Here is a 20,480-nt window from a genome sequence, read left to right on the forward strand (position 1 = left end):
CATCCCATTCTCTATCTCTGCAGTCACTGCCTTGCTCTCTCTCTCTCTCTCTCTCTCTCTCTCTCTCTCTCTCTCTCTCTCCCCCTCCAGGCTTCCTGCCCAAAGGCCTCTCACTGGCCTCATCCCAGCTCTGGAAGGCTGGGGATGTGACTCAGTTGCTCAAGTGCAGACCTAGCATGTGAGATACTCTGAGTTTAAGCCCCAGCATTCTATAAACTGGGCATGGTGGTACATGCCTGTAATTCAGGAGGGTTATGCCAACTCGATGCCAACCTGAGCTACATGAGACATTGTCTCGGAATAAAGGGCAGGGGCAAACTCTGGAGTCTCTAAATAGCCACTGAAAGAGGAACTTTGGGGGTAGGCGTGCATGTGTGTGATGTGTGGGGTCAGGAGGTGGAGCGGTGAGTTAGGATCTGATCTCCTTGGTCTCTATGCTGCTCTGGACTTGCCACCCAGCAACGGTGTGGCAGTAAGGGGCATTTATGTACGCATCTCTTGTTCTTTTTCATTTTTTTTTGTTTTGTTTTTCGAGACAGGGTTTCTCTGTATAGCCCTGGTTGTCCTGGAACTCACTTTGTAGACCAGGCTGGCCTGAAACTCAGAAATCCGCCTGCCTCTGCCTCTGCCTCTGCTGGGATTAAAGGCGTGTGCCACCACGCCTGGCTCCTAAATCACATTCTTGTTAAAGATTTTTTTTTGTGTGTTCAGATGATTTTTGTGTACCATGCACATGCCAGTAGAGGGCATTGGATCCCCTGGAAGTGGAGTTACAGATAGTTGTGAAGTGCCATGTGTTTCTTGGGAATCAAACCTTGATCTTCTGGAAGAACCACCAAGCCATCTCTCCAACCCCTGAAGATTTTTTAATTGTGTGTGTGTGTGTGTGTGTGTGTGTGTGTTCATGTGGGTACAAGTACCTGAGCCAGAACTAACCAGGGTGACCTGGAACTCACTAATTAGCTCAAGCTGGCCTCAGTAAGAAAGTGCTGGGATCATAGATGTGCCACCACCACCAGGTAGGTAGGTGTTCAGGTGATTTTCTAGCACATTTGGTGCACACATCTATAATCACAGAACTCAGGAGTTAGAAGCATCTGGATAGAGAATCATGAGTTCAAAGCCAGCCTGAGCTACACAATGAGATTGTCTCAAAACAAAAAAAAAAAAAAAAAAAAAAAAAAAGAAAAAGAAAAAGAAAAAGCAAGAGACTGGATGTAGCTCAGTGGTAGAACTTTCCTCATTGCCCTGGTTATAGCCCCACTACCACAAAAATCAATCAGACAACTTGGGTTTCTGAGTATGTGTAACACAGAATTAAGTTCATTGGCCAAGCCTGCCACCTCAAATAAACTTTGAAGGTTGAATTCAGGAACAATGTAAGTTAGTTGGAAATCCTGGGGCAGGGGAAGTGGGGAAGCCCAGACTGTTTGCTTTTGGTTTTGTTTGGGGGTGTGTGTCTCAATATGTAGCTCATGCTGACTTCCAAATTGAAGCAATCCTCCTGCCTCAACATCCTGAATAACACGTGGTATGTAAAAAGTCTTAATCTTATATGCAAGGGCAAAGATCTCAATAGAAACAGGGAAAAAAAAAATCTTGGCTGTCTTGGAACAAACTCTGTAGACCAGGCTGACCTGTAGCAAACAGAGCTCCACCTGACTCTGCCTCCAGTGCTAGATAGGATTAAAGGCGTGCACCACCACTAGGCTGAAATTTTAATTTTCTAATTCAGGTACACCGTAGATGTTTTAAGCACATACTTAAAAGATCACACATACATAAACAAAAAACAAACCTAATGTATATGATGGTTCACCAAACCCCGGTTATCCTTCACTAACAGGACAGGTAGCAACCCCCCCCTCACCTTCCTCAAGGTCCCCCCACCTGAGCCTGCTGTACCCCGAACCCTGCCCCTCACTCCACCTGGCTCACTAGTCCACTGAAGGTGACTAGCCCCAACCAGGTCTAGACCTCAGCATCTCTGCAAGGTTGTAAAAGAATTACATTTTATTATTGCTGCAGACAAGGTGCTTCGGTCCCAAGATGAGTATAGGCCAAGGGCGGGGGGTGGGGGGCGGGGGAGGGAAATCGTGCATCCCGCTCCTGACAGTTTTTGTAGCACCTTTGGAACCTTGAGTAACAGCCAGGCTTCAGAAGGTCCGGGTACTTAGTGGGTCTTTGCAGCAAGTCCTCTTTTTGTATGATCATCAGTGATGATTGTACCCCTGCACTGCTTGCCTGGCTCCTGGGGGGCAGGGGGAGGGGCAGTTAGTTCCACTCCAGCAGCTCAGCTAGGTAGGGGAGTGCGTATGCTCTCCGAGTCCAGTAGATGGAAAGTTGGTCAGCGGTAAAAAAAGACCCCAACAGACACCCGTGGGTTCCAAACACTGACTGAACTGCTGGTTGACCGCCCTTCCCCACAGTACTAGACTTAGGCCAGGCCACCATCCGGTTCCTCCTGGCCCAACAGATCCTCTGCTAGACTAGTGAGTTCGTTCTCCTCCAGCGCCTCCACCAGGCGTTGCAGTGTGGCACGGCGGCCCTCGGCTTGCATGAAACGGCGCAGCAGCTGGAAGGCCTGCTCGTATAGCCCATCACGCTCGTACTCGTAGGCCAGAGAGTCGAGGGCAGGATCTCTCAATGCCCGACAGTTACGCTGCAGCGAGCGCCCCACCCTGCGCCACTTGAGGCCCACGGAGCGCGCGAACGTCTGCTGGTCTTGAAGAGTCAGTGGCCGGTTCACTGCAGAGGAAGTGAGCGAGAGGTGAGTGAGCACCGGTTCCCTGGAGCCCGCACCCTCCCGCACCTGCCTGCAGATACCTGGGCCCAGCCCTGCTCCAGCTCAGATCGACCTGCTGGTGACCCCCGCTTCTGCTGGGGAACCTCACCTACGGGCTGACCATGGAACAGAAAAGTCTGGCAGGTGGCCGGCAGTGGTTTCTCCTCTGTCGGAGAGGAAACCGGGGACTTCGAACCTGCAGGAGCTACCTGTGTGGTTCCACCCCGGCCAGTGCAGTCACACGTCAGTTTGCAGAGCTCATCCTCCAGCTTCGCGAGTTCCTCGTCCCTGAGCCGGTCGGGCTGCGCGAAGGGGTGCACAGTCAGTGCGGCTTTGGGCCGCGAATCCCCGCCCATCCCATCCTAACTACGGACGGCAGCACCTTCTGGGCTAAGATGTAATTCAAACAGCGCTCTTCATCAGTCAGCCAACTGTCCAGCTGCTCCGCGCCAGCACGCAACTCCAGCTGCAACCGCAGCGCTTCCTGGGCAAGCGCCGCGGCCATGCACCTCTGCAGCGCGGTGCGCAGCGCCCCCTCGCGGTAGGCTTGGAGGAAGCGGCCGCACAGCAGGCGCCCGCAGAACCGCAACTGGACGATGAGCTGAGGGTCGCTGCAGTGGATCTTGAGTATCTGCAGTACTTCAGAGCTGTCCCCACTCTCTGCAGAAGCGAGCAGTCAGGCCAGTCGTTGTCCCCCAAACAGGACTTTTCTCCAAGCAGCCAGAGGAGGAAGTTAAGCCCATAGTCGGCCTACTCTCCCAACCCCCAACTTCAGCCTCTATGCTCTGCCCAGAAGGGGAACAGTAAGGGTAGGTACTGGGGCAAGGAATGCTGCTGCGGTGAAAGAGGAAGAGAAAACGGAAAAGTGCAATTAGAGGCAAAGAGAACAGGCTGCTCAGAAGTAAAGGCGGATGTAAAGCAAGCATTAGAAGAGAAACAGGTGGAGCTGGCAGACACAGACAAGTATACCAATGTCTACAGTCAAGGACACACGTGCAATAAGCAAAGAAAGGTTCCAGAACCGCAGCCGGAAGTGCTCCCTCTCTCCTCATCCCTCTTCCAACCCTTCACCCAAATAATCTTTCTCTTAAAGGTGTCTGAGCCTAAATCCACAGGGCAAAGTAGTGGGCCCTCATTCCCAGCCCCTCCCACAAAGTCCCAGAGTCACGACACCTGTCCAGGCACACACCTGACAATGCAGTCTGCAGAGCCTTGTATATTGCCACCTTCTTCTTGGGATCCGTGTAAGCTTCAGACAGGACCACCTTGTCCACCGCAGACTCCAAAAACAGGTATGCACTGCCCACCCACTCCTCGTGGCCATTCTGACCGGCTGCCATCTTGCCTCCTAGAGATGCAAAGAGATCGTCTCCAGACTGGGAGACAGCTATCCAGTCTCACGTGGACTCTGCTCGAAGTCCTGCCCAACCCAGACATGAATCCATTGCCTTAACAAAAAGTCTAAGGTCACAGAAACAGCAGAACGGAGGTGAGCCCCGAAGTGGGCCCTCAGCCAGTGTGCGTCTCTTACTAAAGGCGACAAGAGACATCTTCCTTCTGGATGGTGTTCATGCCACGGAACCAACCAGACTCACGTCTTAGCTTTGCCTTCAGCTTAAGTTCCCAAAGCCATTGCAAGTCCTATTGCCCCCACCCCTATCCGTGGTTCCACTTAATTGTCCCTGCCTAGATTCAAGTTTGAATGTGAAAGCAAGGCTGGCCAGTCTACACATCCCACTAGCCACTCTTCAGGAGCCAGTCAGAACATGACACTCAACTCTGCATTGCCAGGGGTCTGTGAAGGGAGAGACACTAACTTCCCCAGAGCTCTCTGGCTCCTGCTTAGGAAGAATCTATCTGAGGGAAGGAGGAAGTCTACATGGAAGGAAATAAAGCCAAGAGATGAGGACACACTTTTTTTTAGGTGTGTGTGGGGGGGGAGGGTCTGAGACAGGGTTTGTGTCTACAATGGATGTGCTTGGCCTGACCTGGAACTTACTATGTAGACAAGGTTGGCGTCCAACTCACAGAGACCTGCATGCTCTGGCTCACAAGTGCTGGGATTATGAGCCACCACACCTAACAGGACACTTTTTTTTTTTTTTTGGTTTGCCTGCATGATTTCCTATATACCACATGCGTGTCTGGTACCCAGGAAGGCCAGAAGAGGGCATCAGCTTTCCTGGGCCTAGAGTTCCAGATGGTTGTGAGCATGGGTGCTGGGAATCTGACCGGCTTCCTCTGGGAGAGCTGACGGTGCTCTTAACTGTTCCATTGTGGGTTCCATCTCAGGACACACACACACTGTTGTTTTTTTCTTTGGGGGGGGGGAAGACAGGGTTTCTCTGTATAATAGACCCTGACTGATCTGGATTCCCTTTATAGAAAGCTGGCCTCTAACTCACAGAGGTCCAGCTGCCTCTGCCTCCCGAGTACATGTGCCGCCACGCCCGGCTGAGGCCAGGACAGGCACTCCGAACCACGGATCCAGCTATCTTGGACCATCCTTGACTGCTCAGCTATGTCAGCTAAGTCATCCTGCTCTGTGGTTGGGCCCGTGTTCTCTTCGGCGATTCCTAAACAAATTCCCTAACTGTCCGCACGAGGACAGAGCCCCTAGACGCCAGGATCACTTCCACCCATCTCCTGTCAAAACCTTGCTTCCAAACCTCTAATATAGAGTCAAGGGTAAGAAGAAAGCACCTGGGCAGGGCATAACACAGACCTGGTGGAGGGAAATGGTGAATTAATTGTCCATGGCCCTATCTAGGTCTAAGCATAGGGATACGGGGTTTTTGGTTGGTTGGTTTGTTGGGGTGTTTGTTTGTTTGTTTTTGAGACAAGGTACCCCTGGCTGTCCTGGATCTCATTCTGTAGATCAGGCTGTCCTCAGACTCAAGAGATCCACTGCCTCTGCCTCCCGAGTGCTCGGATTAAAGGCGTGCGCCACCACTGCCCGGCTAAGGGACATAGATTTTGAAACTCCTCTGCCATCAGAAAATATACTAATATACATATATTTACTAAAACAATCTGAAAAGTAGTGTCTATCTCTGGGCAGGTTGGGATGATTTTAATTTTCTTTGTATTAAGCAATATCTCCTACTTTATATATAAAAGACATGTTTCTTATTTAAAAAAAAAAGCAGAGGTGGATTGTAAATGAAATATTCCTTTAATCCCAGCATTCAGGAGGCAGAGGCAGTCAGATCTCTGAGTTTGAGGGCAGCCTGGTCTACAGAATGAGATCCTGGCTCAAAAAGTCAAGAGAGATAAGAACTTGAGGTGATGGCATCCTATCTGTAACCTGGGTCCTCAGGGACCAGGGGCAAGAACACCAGGAAGTTGAAGCCAGCCTGTACTACAGGGCAGGGCTCCAGTGAATTCCATACTTGGGATTGAACCCTGAGCCATGTGTACGGTAGTACAGAGCCACTGAGCCCGACCCCAGCCCATAAATGTCTTTGGTAAAAAGTAAGGCAAAAAAAAAATCACAATGTAACTCTTCAGCTATGGAGGTATAAAACAAGTAAGGACGCCTAAGAAGTAGCTCCGGTGATTCTTGAAACATCTAGTTCACTCTCCTATCCTTCTATCCTTCTATCGCATGGATGTGATCCCATCCCAAGGGGTAGGAAAAGATTTGGAACCGTACTGGTGTGTGTCGGGGTACTACCCACCAGGCTTGTCAGCACAAGTACTGGAGAGCTGGAGATGGCAGAGTAATCGATATGTAAATTCACTAGTACTGGGCAAATAGGGGAAATGGCCGCGCTGGAGTCCGCTGGAGTCCGCTGGAGTTGGAGAAGTGAGGTTAATAGAACAGACAAGATGGAGGGAACTGGTATCTCACTGTCCCCTTAAGAATCCTTCCCTCGTAGCCGGGCACACGCCTTTAATCCCAGGCAGGCCAGGCGTATCTCTAAATTCGAGGCCAGCCTGGTCTACAGAGTGAGTTCCAGGACAGCCAGGGCTATACAGAGAAAAAAAAAAAAAAAAAAAGAATCCTTCCCTCAGGGGTTAAGAGCACGGACTGCTCTTCCAGAGGTCCTGAATTCCCAGCAACCACATGGTGGCTCACAACCATCTGCAATGGGATCTGATGCCCTCTTCTGGTGCATCTGAATCATATATATAAAATAAAATCTTTTTTTTTTTTTTTTTTTTAAATCCTTTCCGCCGGGGCGTGGTGGCGCAAGCCTTTAATCCCAGCACTTGGGAGGCAGAGGATAGGCGGATTTCTGAGTTCGAGGCCAGCCTGGTCTACAGAGTGAGTTGCAGGTCAGCCAGGGCTACACAGAGAAACCCTGTCTCGAAAAACCAAAAATAAAAAATAAATAAATAAATAAATAAATAAAAAATCCTTTCCAAACCGGGTGGTGGTGGTGGTGCACCCCTTTAATCCCAGCACTCAGGAAGCAGAGGCAGGCGGATCTCTGTGAGTTCGAGGCCAGCCTGGCACTACAGAGTGCGTTCCAGGACAGCCAGGAGTACACAGAGAAACCCTGTCTCAGAAAACCAAAAAGAAAAAAAGGCATCCTTCCACCGAGAGGCTTCTAGGCTGGGTTCCAGAACAAAGGCCTCTACCCAGATGTCCGGTCTCATTAACAAGTAACAGTCCCCGGGTAGCCCCACTTCTGCTAGGTGGAAGGGCTTGGCTCCCAACAAAGTTTAAGATTCCCAGACCATCAGAACACGCCCCCTGCTTGGCTGCGCAGTAAGCGACCTGGCAGAGGGAGGTTCCCAGTCTGCCCAATACCCCGCCTTCAAGCTGGGGTTTCGCGCACGACTGGGCTCAGACAGGAAGAGGGTTCTCAGAACCGTTCCCGGCCAGCCCTGCAGCCACATCCTTTCGTCCGCAGGGCCCTGACACCCACCAGAAATCCTTAGTTGGGTCAAAAAAAAAAAACAAAAAAAAACAAAAAAAACAGAGAAGGTGGAGGTCTGAAGCCCCTCGCACCTCCCACCAAAACAGTCCGACCGGCCGCTGCCACTAGCTGGCCAGCAACCGCGTGTCACCACCGCGCGGTGCTCACCCCCGGGAAGCCAGATCGCTCGCTTTGCTCGGGCTGCACCGAGGGAGCCCACCCACCCTCCGCACTAACCTGGCCTCCACACACTCGCCTGGCTCCGCTGCGCACGGCTTCCGGGTGTGCGCGGAGACGCAGGGGCGGTGCCCTAACAGAGTCGCCGGGTCCGCCCGCGCGTCCCGCCTTCTCCGCCCAGGGCCTCTCCTTCCTGCCCTAGCTGTCCTCCGTGGCCAGTCCCCTGTCTCTGGGCAAAGCCCACCTAGTCCGCTGAGCAGGTAAGATAACGGACACCCAAGGTTAGATGGTGACAGGACGAACTGCCCACTGGACACGATGTTAGCGATTTGGGGTTTTTGAAGCCGAAAGGGCTTCAGAGCGAGAGCCGCCAAATTTAAGTTAGTTCCTGGGGTTCAATCAGAGGGCATCTCCTGGAGATGAGAATTTTTTCTGGCGCCCCCTAGGAATCTGGTTTGATGACCTAATCTCTGTTAGTCTTTAACACTGCAAATGGGGTACCGTGGTTCCAGGACAAGCCTAGCTTGGAGTACCCGGAAACTCTAGCGTATACTTGAGGTAAATTCCAGGAGAGACCGTACGCCTGGAAGACATGGGAAAATGAAACAGCAAGTGGCATGTGAACCTTTACAAAAACCTTACAGCACCTTGAAGCAAAACTGGCAGCTTCAGAGAAAACGGCACAGATTCCAACGATCCCACCCTTCCCATAAAAGCCAAGCTCTGGGGAGTGTCTGCAGGGTTCCACCCGAGTCTTTATTAGCTTGCAGGATCCAGAGCTGTGCAAGGGTCAGGATCCTAACTTGAACAACAGCCCCTCAAGGGTGCCAAAGCTGTCCGGGCCCCAGACAGAGCCACAAGCCTTTTTACCAAGGTCTGTCACAGAAAGCATGCAGGAAGCCAGTCTGTTACTAGGGGGTAGAGGCCGTGGAGAGAAGCCTCCCCTTCTGGGATGATGTGTACCTTCACTTCCTGATTGGCTTGTGATTTCAGACAAAAAGAAACAAACAAGCAAACACATTCTCTAAGACTCGCACCTAATTAGCCCAGCAGTCAGTTTCTAGTGGACAGGATTCCTCAACTCAAAACCTATTTCTCATTTGCTCAACATATGAGAAAGTAGTTTGAAGAACCAGTGAGGGCCAGGCTTGGTGACACACACACACACCTTTAGTCATAGCATTCCCGTGCAGAGGCAGGAGGATCTCTGTGAGTTCAAGGTCAGCCTGGTCTACATAGGGAGTTCCAGGCCAGCCAAGGTTAGACAGTGAGACCCTATCTTTTAAAAAGGAAAGAAAAATTGAACCACTGAGGCAGGAGTATCTCAGGTTCAATACCAGCCAGGGCCACACAGCAGAGATGAGAAAAGAGAAAAAGAAGAGAGGGGAGATAGGAAAGTGTGTGTGTGTGTGTGTGTGTGTGTGTGTGTGTGTGTGTGTGTGTTTGTGTTTGTGTAGTCACAACCGCTGGAACTATAACCCTTTAGGGAGATTTAATATTCTGAACAGACACCGCTGCATTGTCTTTCTTTTATTAAAAAAATTATGTATTTAATGTATGTGAGTACACTGTAGCTGTCTTCAGACACACCAGAAGGGGGCATCAGATCCCATTACAGATGGTTGTGAGCCACTATGTGGTTGCTGGGAATTGAACGCAGGACCTCTGGAAGAGCAGTCAGTGCTCTTAACCACTGAGCCATCATTCCAGCCCTGCATTTTCTTTTTTAAAATTAATTTAATATTAAGTTAATTAAACTTATAATTACGTATGAGTTCACCCGTGTGTCTGTGTAACATGAGTGCCACAGAGGCTACAAGTTGTTAGACCTCTTGACCTATAGCTATAGACAGTTTTTACTGGCCATGGCTATAGAGGAGCTGGGAACTAAAGTCCTACCTTCTTTGAGAACAACAGACACTCTTAACCCCTGAGCTCTCTCTCCAGTACCTGGTCTTAAAAACGATTTTTAGATTACACATTTTATGTGCGTGAGTGTTTGCATGCATGTATATATGTGTACTATGTGTGTCTCTGGTGCCCAGAGGCTGGAAGAGGGCATCATGTCTCCTAGTGTGCTTTCTAAACTTTTGATTTATTTGTTTATGTGTTTGTTTATTCACATGTGTATGTGTGTGGAAGTGCTCCAGTCAGGGTAGACATGCATTCCTGGAGATCAGAGGACAACTTTCTTTTTTTTTTTTTCTTTTCTTTTATTTTTTAAAGATTTATTTATTTATATGTAAGTACACTGTAGCTGACTTCAGACACTCCAGAAGAGGGCATCAGATCTTGTTACGGATGGTTGTGAGCCACCATGTGGTTGCTGGGATTTGAACTCCCGGACCTTCGGAAGAGCAGTCGGGTGCTCTTACCCACTGAGCCATCTCACCAGCCCTGGAGGACAACTTTCAGAAGCCAGTTCTTCTGACCCAGAGGACAGAACTCAGGTCGTCCGTGTTTGGGCAAGTGCTTTTATCTGCTGAGCCATCTCACAGTCTGGGATCGCTGCCTTCTCTACAGACCACACAGCGCCTCCTGGGCTCCCAGTATTACTGTGCACAAGCGTACATCCGTAGACATCCCCCCCCCCACTCTGACCCCGGGGACTCCCTCTTTCACTTTAGTCACAGCCGCTGGGAGCAGCACGCCCCTCCCCTCCAGCCACACCATGCAGGAGCCGGTAGACAAGCTGCCAGAGGAAGTGTTGGCGCTCATCTTCCGTGACCTGCCTCTCAGGGACCGTGCTGTAGCCGCCAGAGTCTGCAGGGCCTGGGCGGTGGCTGCCACCAACAGCGCTGTGTGGTCTGATACGAGCATCAGGTGAGTTGCTTCCTGTTGCCCGCTCCTCTTCATCTGTGAGGCTGCCTGTTATATACCAATTGGCGTTGTCTTTTTATTATTATTTTTTTTTCCGGAACAGAGGATTAAACCTAGGGTCTGACGTTTGCTAGGCAAGGAGTCTACCACTGCGCTCTGTCCCAAGCCCCCAACTAGTATCCTACGTGCCTTACATAAGTTAACTCATTTAGTCCTCACAGGAAGATGAGGGTAGTGGGTCTGGAGTAGTTCTTCCTTTGCACAGACAGGAAACAGAGGCTAAGAGACTTAATCACTTGGGTCTGGAGGCCCTGCTCCATCTCCACTGAGCATTCCTAGTTCCTTAAATAACACACACACACACACACACACACACACACACACACACACACACGGTAGGGGGAGGGTGCTGGGAGGAGGTTCAACCTCAGGCAGAAACCTCTGAAGTCTTCTAAAGAATTAGGATGGAAATTCCTGTCAGAGGAAAGAGGGGGGCTGATGGAACCCAAGGTGAGGGGCACATACAAATGCCTCCTCAGTTAAGAGCACTAGCTGCTCTTCTAGAAGACCTGGGTTCGATTCCTGCCTCCTCCCACACAGCAGCTGGCATCTGTGGCTGGGATTTCAGTTCTAGGGATTCCCACACCCCCTTCTGGCCCCCTCAGACACTAGGGGGCACAGATATACATGCAGGTCAAACAAGTATACACACACACACACACACACATCAAAACATTAATTTTTTTAAAAAAAAGTTTCCCAGTTCACGGTGACAACGCTAATTCCTTTCTGTATCGCTCTAACATAAGTTGTGACTGTGAGCTGGAAGACTTGTTGTCACCGTATCTGTCCTCCTGCCTGGACCACATTCACAACCTAAGGCTGGAATATGAGCCATCAAAGAAGCCCAGCCGCGGAATGGCCACCGAACTGCTGACCACCCTGGCCAGCCAAGCCCCAAGGCTCAGAGGCCTGCGCTTGGAATGCCGCGGAGAGAAGCCGCTCTTTGATGCGGGCCAGGACATCCTGGGCGCTGTGCGCGCAATCTGCGGAGCTGCTCACCAACTTCGCCACCTCGACTTGCGCCACTTGCCCTACACGCTGGACGACACTCTGGTGCTTAAGGCTGCTGGTGGCTGTCCCGAGCTCCGCAGTCTTTTCCTGGACAACCATGCACTGGTGAACAGCGTGCATCCCACCTCTGTGCTCAAGCTATTGGAGGCCTGCCCTCACCTGCGCGCCCTTGGACTGCACCTTGCTAGTATGTCGCGCGCCGCGCTGGAATTGCTAGCCGCTCCGCATCGCTCCCCTTTTGCACTTCTGGCACTGAGGTGCGCGTGCCCCGAAGATGCTCGTGCTTCCCCTCTGCCTGATGAAGCCTGGGCGACGCTGAGTTGCCGCCATCCTGAGCTGGAGGTGGAGCTGGAGCTAGAGCCTGTGCTTCCAGTTGAGGCCGTAACGCGCATCCTGCAACCAGCAGTACCAGTGACTGTGCTGCGTCTCAACCTCTCGGGTGACACTGTAGGACCCGTGCGCTTCGCAGCGCGCCACTACGGCGAAACTTTGCGCGCCCTCGAGGTGCGCGCGTCCGCATCCCCCGAGCTGCACACCGCGCTGGAGGAGCTGGCGGCGCGCTGCGCGGGCTTGAGAGAAATACACTGCTTCTGCGTGGTGAGACCCTCGGTCCTGGACGCCTTCCGCACGCACTGTCCGCGCCTGCGCAGCTATACGCTCAAGCTAAAGCGTGAGCCGCATCCCTGGCGGCCCACACTGGTACGGTGATTGGGCAATCTCGCCCCTCCAGGACCGCGCGAACCCCAAGCCTCGGGAAGGCCTAAGCAAGTTGCGCAGGCACGCCCCAGCTGCTAGTCTCCTCTTTAGGGGCTCCGTTGACTACGGCGCTTTTGGGGAATTGGGGGTCTATGAAAGCATAAATTCAGCGAGCCCTCTCAACCTCTGTGCCTCTGTCTATTCTGGGCTCTCCGTCCCCTCTGTGCAGTCGCACTAGCTCTAGCTCGGGCCCAGGGCTGGGGGGAGGGCAGGCACAAGTAGGAGCCAAGAGTCAAGGGTGAGTGTAAAGTAAATAAATCCTTTAATATTCCTGCGTCCTGCGATCTCGAGTCAGCTGTGGGGGTGGGGGTGCCCGACATTCAAGGAGACCTCAAGGGCCTTTGTACTGTGACTGTGGGGGATCGGGATCCGGGCACCCTATACCCCGGGAAGGACCAATTCCCTAGCGTCCTCGCAGACCGGGCAAGTCCAACTTCACCCACCGCCCTATCTGCCCGCCCTTACCTAGGCTTCACTATGTCCGCAGATGAACTAGGACTTTCCGAGCCCACCAGATGTTTTCTCCCAAAACAACACAGAAAGAGAGGAACTCGAGACTCGAACGTGGGCTCACCCACCCACACACCTACGTTTCAGCCAGCCCTTCCTCTCCGCCCGTGGCTGGGCCGCTGTCCGAGCCCCGCCTCTTGGGTTCGCACGCGGCCCCCGCCTGACCCGGCGCCCAGGGGCGGAGTAGGGCGGGGCGGGCGGCAAACGCAGCACTTTCGCGGTTTTGACAAGCCCGCAGCGGCCGGGCTGGAACGCTGAGCCCGGCCGGCCGAGACTGCGCCATGCAGGAAGCGCCAGCTGCGCTGCCCACGGAGCCAGGCCCCAGCCCGGTACCTGCCTTCCTCGGCAAGCTATGGGCGCTGGTAGGCGACCCAGGCACCGACCACCTCATCCGCTGGAGCCCGGTGAGGGCTGGGGCCCCTCAACTCCCTCAGTGGTCCCTGGGATCCCTCCAAAGTCTGTGAACACCCCTGTCCACCCAGCCCCCGCCTGGGTCTGGGCTGTGAGTACCTCAGTTCAGCTGTCCAGAGTGGATCACGGTGGAAGGGGTGTGTGAAGCAAAGATGGGGAGAAGTAAGGGTCGTAGAGTCCACAGAGACCTAGGTAATTTTCACTTTATTTCATCGACTGATGAGAAAACAGGCCAAGAAAAGGGAAGAGCCGGCTCCATCTCTGGCTCAGAGTCACGTAGTGAGTCTGGGACCCATCTGAGATGGACCCCGGGTGGGTGTGTGCTAATTCTTTCTGAGAACTGCGTGTAGGTCTAGTTAAGGATAGGAATTCTTTGCGGTTATGGTAGGATAGGCTTTACATGGTACCGACCTGGCCAAGTCATACCTCCCAAAGAGGTACAAACCTGGGCCCCCCACAGTGAGCGAGTACAGCCGTGAATGGCACCCACTCACGTTGTCTGATTCCCCACCCGCTTGCGGGTGGTTGTGGTTCGTTCTTGGTAGAGTGGCACCAGCTTCCTTGTAAGTGATCAGAGCCGCTTCGCCAAGGAAGTGCTGCCCCAATACTTCAAGCACAGCAACATGGCGAGCTTTGTTCGCCAACTCAACATGTGTGAGTCCCTTTGCCAAGCGGGGAGCGGGTTGTGTGTGTGTGGGGGGGGTCACTAAGAGCAGAGGATGGAGCGATTCACGTTCACACCCCGCCCCTCCCTTCCGCGCACCGTTCCTTAGATGGTTTTCGGAAGGTGGTGAGCATCGAGCAAGGTGGCCTGCTCAGGCCAGAGCGTGACCACGTTGAGTTTCAGCATCCGAGCTTCGTGCGAGGTCGCGAGCAGCTTCTGGAGCGCGTGCGCCGCAAGGTGGGACAAACTGCAAAAAAAAAAAAGGGGGGGTGAAGGCACCAATTTGGTACTTCTGGCTCTGCCTTATGTGTCCCGGATGGTGCCTCCTGCCTGCAGGTACCTGCGCTGCGAGGCGATGACAGTCGATGGCGTCCCGAAGACCTGGGCCGACTGCTGGGAGAGGTGCAAGCTTTGAGAGGAGTGCAGGAGAGCACGGAGGCACGGCTGCAGGAACTCAGGCAGTGCGGGACAGGGAAGGAAGGGTGGAGTTATGGGTGAGAGGATCACTGGCCACCTCCGGGTTCTGGGCAGCTCCTCCGTGCAGACGATGGGTCCAACTCTGGAACTTTGGTCTTATAAGATGTGCGTCCCTTCTGCTGGTAACAGAGTCTGGACCTCTCCATTCTGGGGGGGGGGGGGGAAATGGTACCTGGGCGAACTCAGATGCTTCAGCGTCCTCCTCCCCCTTTCCCCAGGCAGAACGAGATCTTGTGGCGAGAGGTGGTGACACTGCGGCAGAGCCACAGTCAGCAGCACCGAGTCATCGGCAAGGTGTTCCTCTGCCCCAACTTCTTATCCTCCCCACTCCTGGGTACCCCACACCTCCACCCCTTTCCCTTAGTCCAGGAATTGCCTTTCTAGGGTGAAAGGCCTGGGCTGAAGTAGAAATTAGCCCTTTCTTTTTTCAGCTAATCCAGTGCCTGTTTGGGCCACTTCAGACAGGGCCCAGCAGTGCAGGAGCCAAGAGAAAACTGTGAGTAGGGAAAGTCTGTTGTGTTGACACCTGCATCCCCACCTCCAGAACTCCCTTCCCTGACAAGGACCCACACCCACAGACCCTCCAAGGAATCTTCAGTCCTCTCTCTAACCAGGACTCCCTGCTCCCTTCCTAGCCTGGAACTCAACCACCCATTAGGCCACATCTCCTTCCCTCCCCCTTCCCAGGACCTTTCTCTCAAATTCCTAGGCACCCCGTGGTGGTGGTTTGGGGCTCATACTACGCTCCCTCCCTTCCCTAGCAACCCCCAAAGGGCCCCCCATCTCTCAGGGAGCCCCTTCCACTCCAGCATGTGACTGATGCCCTGGCAACTGGGCCTCAGCTCTGCTGACTTGGCTGCTGGGGCCTGAGGGAGGGAGGGAGAGAGAGAGAGAGGGAGAGGGAGGGAGGGAGGTGCAGGCTGAGGGGCATGGAGGCCTAACCTGCCCACCCTGCACAGGTCCCTAATGCTCGATGAGGGGAGCGCCTGTTCAGCATCTGCTAAATTCAATGCCTGCCCTGTGACTGGGGCTCTCCTCCAAGACCCCTACTTTATCCAGTCGGTAGGTGTTGTTTCCCCTCTACCTCCTCTTCCTGGGGTGCAGATAGAATTGTGAGGAGGCAGTTTCTTATCCCTATCCCCCCCCCCGCAAAGATGGAAGCCAACACTGGACCACCCAGACCTAGGCTCCCCAGCACAAATCATTTTCAAACCTTGATCCTTAGACCCAGTCCTGGAGGATGCTGGTCGGGCTCTTCCTATAGTTAGAGGTCAAGGGCTGGGCCTAGCCTTTTCCTTGCAGCCCCTCCCAGAGACCACCTTGGGCCTCAGCCCTCACAGGGCCAGAGGAGGGCCCATCATCTCTGACATCCCAGAAGATTCTCCATCTCCTGAAGGACACAGGTTTTCTCCCTCCAGTGGTGGCAGGAGGTACGGAGGACTGGGGGCTGCCTTCTGGGGACGCTATGGGAAAGGGCCTGCAGCCCACAAGCCTGTGGAGGTGGGGGACAGGTCAGTGAGTGTCGGGGTCTGGTTGAAGCTTTTCTCTGGTGCAGGGTGAAGGGCCTGGCACTGCTCAAAGAAGAGCCGGCCAGTCCAGGGGGGGATGGCGAGGCCGGGCTGGCCCTGGCCCCAAACGAGTGTGACTTCTGCGTGACAGCACCCCCACCGCTGCCCGTGGCTGTGGTGCAGGCCATCCTGGAAGGGAAAGGGAGCTACAGCCCTGAGGGGCCCAGGAGTGTACAACAGCCTGAACCAAGGGGCCCCAGGGAGGTACCTGACAGGTGAGCAGAGCCTATTGATGGTTTATGGATAGATCCACATATACTGGCCTAAGAAAAGGCACTGCTTTATGGTCCTGCAGAGCCTATTGATGGTTTATAGATAGATCCACATATACTGGCCTAAGAAAAGGCACTGCTTTATGGTCCTGAGGCAGCTAAGGGAGGACACTGGGCATCAGACTCTCATGACCCTGATTTCTCAGGGTATGCTCCAAAGAGTATCAACGTCATTTAGAAAATGGAAACTCCCAGTCAAGTCACTAAGCATCCTGAGGTAGGACTCTGGAATTTGCATCTAAAATTAGTTCACTGGGATGAATAAATATCAGTAGATAGATAGATAGATAGATAGATAGATAGATGGATAGATAGATAGACAGATGATAGATAGATAGATAGATAGATAGATAGATAGATGATAGATAGATAGATAGATAGATAGACAGACAGATGATAGATAGATAGATAGATAGACAGATGATAGATAGATAGATAGATAGATAGATAGATGATAGATAGATAGATAGATAGATAGATAGACAGACAGATGATAGATAGATAGATAGATAGACAGATGATAGATAGATAGATAGATGATAGATAGATAGATAGATAGACAGATGATAGATAGATGATAGATGATAGATAGATAATAGATAAATAGACAGATGATAGATAGATAGATGATAGTTGGCTAGATAGATGATAGATAGACAGACAGACAGATAGATAGATAGATAGATAGATAGATAGATATTGAGATACATAAATATATACACTTAAGAACCAGTTATAGCTGGTCTTGGTGGCATGGGGTGTCAATCCAACTACTTGGGAGACTGAAGCAGGAGTGTTGAAAGTTCAAGGCTAGTGTTGGTAACTTAGTGAGACTATCTAACTACAAAGGGAAGATCTGGCAGGGTGGTTCATCAGGTAAAGTGCTTGCCGCAAAAGCCTCTTAACCTGAGTTCAACCCCTAGAACCCATGTAAAGTGGAGGGAATCAACTTCATGAAACCATCCTCTGGCCTCTCTACATACCCCACCCAGACACATAACACACACACAACATTAATATAAATAAATAAGTAAGCTGGATGGTGGTGGCGCACGCCTTTGATCCCAGCACTCAGGAAGCAGAGGCTTCACTCAGGACTTCAGAGTTTGAGGCCAGCCTGGTCTACAGAATGGGTTCAGGACAGCTAAGGCTACACAGAGAAACCCTTTCTCAAAAAGCCAAAAAATAAAAAAGATTAAAATAATAATTAGCCAGGCATGGTGGCGCATGCCTTTAATCCCAGCACTTGGGAGGCAGAGGCAGGCGGATTTCTGAATTCGAGGCCAACCTGGTCTACAAAGTGAGTTCCAGGACAGCCAGGGCTATACAGAGAAACCCTGTCTCAAAAAAACTAATAATAATAATAATAATAATATAATAAATTAATTAAAAGCAAATGGGAGGGAGGGGTGGCTGGCTTGGGGACAAAGCTTAGTGACAGAGTATGTGCCTAACATGCTCAAGATCTATATTCAAACTCCAAGACTGGAACACAAACAAATGCATAAACAGTATTCACACTTACATATGAAGGGGGCATTTCCAAAGATCTCAGGTCTCAGCCAGGAGGCAAAGGCAACGTCAAGGTAACTGCTTAGGCTCTGGGCACGGTGATACCGCCTGCTGCAATGCGGGCTCTAGGGAGGAGGTGGTGGCCCAAGAGTTCAGGAGTTCAAGATTACACTTAGCTAGTAAATGTGCCTGTCCTAAGCTACATGAGACCCCCCCCCCCGTGTCAAACAATAGCAAAGATGCCCCTTTAGCACCCGGGGGGTTAAGACAAGAGCATTGCTGTAAGTTTGAGGCCAGCCAGGACGACACAGCAAGACATTGTCTCTCTCTCCTTCCTCTGAGAGATTTTTTTTTTAAGATTTATTTATTTATTCTATGTAAGTACACTGTAGCTGACTTCAGACACTCCAGAAGAGGGAGTCAGATATTGTTACGGATGGTTGTGAGCCACCATGTGGTTGCTGGGATTTGAACTCGGGACCTTTGGAAGAGCAGTCGGTGCTCTTACCTGCTGAGCCATCTCACTAGGCCCCTCTGAGAGATTTTTAAAAAAAGGAAAACAAAACCTCCCTCATTAGGGAAAGGACTGAAGGAAAGCACCATCTTCATGTTCTAGTTATTGGAGCAATTTAAACCAGATGATACACGTTCCTTAGGAGCTAACAGCAGGTTGGTATTATAGACCAATAGCAGTTCTTTATGCACAGGGGAACTCTAGGCCTGGACCGAGGTAACCGGAGCCCAGAGAGTCTGCTACCCCCAATGCTGCTTCCGCCTGCCCCTGAAACTCTGGAGCCCGTGGCACCTGTGGATGTGAGTATCTTTTTGCCTGGGGTAGGACATGAGACACATGAGGCTGAACCCTCTGTGCAGACTTTGAAGGCACCACTTACTCGAGAGCTCTCCCCAGGTGCTGGGCCCTAGCCTGCATGGACGAGAATGGACCTTGATGGATCTGGACATGGAGTTGTCTCTGGTAAGAAGGGAGTGGGAAGGGTCACGCCCTTGGGTTGGTAGCTGAAGGATTGCCCCCCCCCCAGGGACCCCTCAGCTCTCCTCCTCAGCTTCTGGGCTCCCTTCTCAGCTGCTTCCTGGGATTCTCCCATGCAGATGCAGCCCTTGCCTCCAGAGAGGGGTGAAGCTGAGCTGACTGTCAAGGAGTTGAATTCTTCAGGTATGGTGGTGGGGACTCCTGGGTAGAAGCCATCACGGTCTGAATCACCATGATTTGGTGGGCTTGGCAGCTTGAGTTGAGAGAGGGGAGGAGATCCTAAATTCAGGCTTCCCTGAAGAGCCTTCTAGAGTCGCTCATACTCTTTATTATTGTGTGAGAAGGGTAAGGTCATGAATGATGTTTTAAGCTAGATGTGGCAGTGCATGCTTGTCATCCCAACACTTGGGAGTCTGAGATAAGAAGATCAAGGACTCAAGGACAGCCTAGGTTATGCAACAAGACCCTGCCTGTGTATGGGTAATGCTACACCCTGACTGAAGGGAGCTCTCCTGAAGAAAGGGAGAGGGTCGCTTAGCCTTAGCACATCCTACTCATCCTAGGGAAAGACCACACGCTGGGAACCCCACTCATGCTAGACGTCCAGGCGGATTTGGAGGGTGCAGCCCTGTCTGTGCCTGGGGCTTTAACCCTGTACAACGTCACCGAGAGCAACGCCTCCTACTTGGATCCTGGAGCCAATCCCTCCTCTCCCTGAGATCTGCATCCCTCTGAAAAAGCCTGGCTAAGAAGCTAGCAGGCAACAGCGCACAGCTTTAGGCTTCCTGGCGCCCCCCACCCCCGCCCCGGGAGGTGAGCGAAGCCCTCTGTATGCGACAGCCTCTCTCTACTACCCCAGTGAATCCTGCAACATAAACTGCATCCCCTACTCTGTTTCTGGTCTCTCTCTCTCTCTCTCTTTTTTTTTTTTACTATCAACCAAAGATCACTGGAGTCGTGGGTGGGTGACGACTTTGCGTTCCTACAAGTGTTCAGGTGTTTGGACTTAGAAAGGTCTATACGCTCAGACTTTCATGGAAGACCCCCTCTCCCTGGTACTTGGAGAGCCAGTGCCTAACTTTCCCACTTGCACTGAGATGTCGGCCTGGCCCCGGCCACTGTAACCTCCAGTAAGCAGGCGTTTCTGTGCCACATCCAGCTTCTCAATACACGTGTGTCTGATTCTGGGCAAGTCGGCTCCTTTCTCTAAACTTACCTGTGACAGGCAGCGGGAGGAGTCGTGGAAGGGAAAATTAAAAGCACCTAGCAATTACAAGGTCCAGAGAGGGCTGGACAAGTGAGACTGTGAGCTGTACCGACCCCCTGACTCAAATCCGGGTGCTTTGGGACGGGGAAGGATAGCGGACTATGTGTCCACTCCTGCCAGCACGTAGCCTCCGCCACCAGCGTCCGAGTTCGCAGAGCCAGTGGAGCATGCCCTTCCCCCCCACGCCATTCCCAGCAGCCCTGGCCGCCCCGCCCCTATTGCAGCTGCTGTTAGCGTACCCACCCCGCTCGCTCGCTCGGCTCTTTCTGCACTGTCATCTGTCCCGGTGAGGCTCAACTCCGGAGTGGGGCCATCCGAAACGCTCCGG

The 20,480-nt window shown here is 52.3% G+C and overlaps 3 protein-coding genes and 1 long non-coding RNA gene across 7 annotated transcripts; 2 read left to right on the forward strand and 2 right to left on the reverse strand.

Moving 5' to 3' along the window:
* Positions 1-1,708: 1,708 nt before the first annotated feature.
* On the reverse strand, positions 1,709-7,933 carry Tradd (TNFRSF1A associated via death domain). The gene is made up of 5 exons (XM_021220613.1): positions 7,891-7,933; positions 3,975-4,133; positions 3,168-3,445; positions 2,895-3,087; positions 1,709-2,748 (listed from the first exon to the last, which is right to left on the reverse strand). The coding sequence occupies exons 2-5, from the start codon at positions 4,123-4,125 to the stop codon at positions 2,438-2,440; spliced, it is 933 nt and encodes a 310-aa protein (XP_021076272.1). The 5' UTR covers positions 4,126-4,133; positions 7,891-7,933; the 3' UTR covers positions 1,709-2,437.
* An 82-nt stretch (positions 7,934-8,015) lies between these two features.
* Positions 8,016-12,843, forward strand: Fbxl8 (F-box and leucine rich repeat protein 8). Of its 2 annotated transcripts, XM_029532596.1 has the most exons (3): positions 8,016-8,090; positions 10,458-10,653; positions 11,460-12,843. In XM_029532596.1, the coding sequence occupies exons 2-3, from the start codon at positions 10,502-10,504 to the stop codon at positions 12,430-12,432; spliced, it is 1,125 nt and encodes a 374-aa protein (XP_029388456.1). In that variant the 5' UTR covers positions 8,016-8,090; positions 10,458-10,501; the 3' UTR covers positions 12,433-12,843. The 2 variants fall into 2 exon arrangements, with proteins under 2 accessions (XP_029388456.1, XP_021076507.1); XM_021220848.2 differs by lacking the exon at positions 8,016-8,090 and having other exon boundaries at positions 10,297-10,653.
* Positions 12,844-13,230: 387 nt separating this feature from the next.
* On the forward strand, positions 13,231-19,761 carry Hsf4 (heat shock transcription factor 4). Of its 3 annotated transcripts, none has more exons than XM_029532765.1 (13): positions 13,231-13,394; positions 13,947-14,055; positions 14,175-14,302; positions 14,402-14,526; positions 14,761-14,836; positions 14,974-15,038; positions 15,502-15,604; positions 15,831-15,972; positions 16,202-16,325; positions 18,602-18,707; positions 18,805-18,870; positions 19,005-19,068; positions 19,449-19,761. In XM_029532765.1, exons 1-13 carry the CDS (start codon positions 13,272-13,274, stop codon positions 19,601-19,603), a joined length of 1,386 nt encoding a protein of 461 aa, XP_029388625.1. In that variant the 5' UTR covers positions 13,231-13,271; the 3' UTR covers positions 19,604-19,761. The 3 variants fall into 3 exon arrangements, with proteins under 3 accessions (XP_029388625.1, XP_029388623.1, XP_029388624.1); XM_029532763.1 differs by having other exon boundaries at positions 15,845-15,972; positions 16,098-16,325; XM_029532764.1 differs by lacking the exon at positions 16,202-16,325 and having other exon boundaries at positions 15,845-15,972.
* LOC115062709 lies at positions 13,543-20,472 on the reverse strand. Its single transcript, XR_003842641.1, has 3 exons — positions 20,396-20,472; positions 14,406-14,689; positions 13,543-14,312 (listed from the first exon to the last, which is right to left on the reverse strand). It is a non-coding gene; the product is annotated as an uncharacterized LOC115062709 (long non-coding RNA).
* Positions 20,473-20,480: the final 8 nt, after the last annotated feature.

This window comes from Mus pahari, chromosome 20 (assembly GCF_900095145.1).
Source record: "Mus pahari chromosome 20, PAHARI_EIJ_v1.1, whole genome shotgun sequence".
NCBI lineage: Eukaryota > Metazoa > Chordata > Mammalia > Rodentia > Muridae > Mus > Mus pahari.

Coding starts and splice junctions, on each gene's coding strand:
- Tradd (XM_021220613.1), bottom strand. CDS start 4,125: ATGGCAGCCGGTCAGAATGGCCACGAGGAGTGGGTGGGCAGTGCATAC. Junction 3,446..3,974: donor TCTGCAGACTGCATTGTCAG/GTGTGTGCCTGG, acceptor TCGCTTCTGCAG/AGAGTGGGGACAGCTCTGAA. Junction 3,088..3,167: donor ATTACATCTTAGCCCAGAAG/GTGCTGCCGTCC, acceptor CCCTTCGCGCAG/CCCGACCGGCTCAGGGACGA.
- Fbxl8 (XM_029532596.1), top strand. CDS start 10,502: ATGCAGGAGCCGGTAGACAAGCTGCCAGAGGAAGTGTTGGCGCTCATC. Junction 10,654..11,459: donor TGGTCTGATACGAGCATCAG/GTGAGTTGCTTC, acceptor CTCTAACATAAG/TTGTGACTGTGAGCTGGAAG.
- Hsf4 (XM_029532763.1), top strand. CDS start 13,272: ATGCAGGAAGCGCCAGCTGCGCTGCCCACGGAGCCAGGCCCCAGCCCG. Junction 14,303..14,401: donor TGGAGCGCGTGCGCCGCAAG/GTGGGACAAACT, acceptor TCCTGCCTGCAG/GTACCTGCGCTGCGAGGCGA. Junction 15,039..15,501: donor GCAGGAGCCAAGAGAAAACT/GTGAGTAGGGAA, acceptor CACCCTGCACAG/GTCCCTAATGCTCGATGAGG.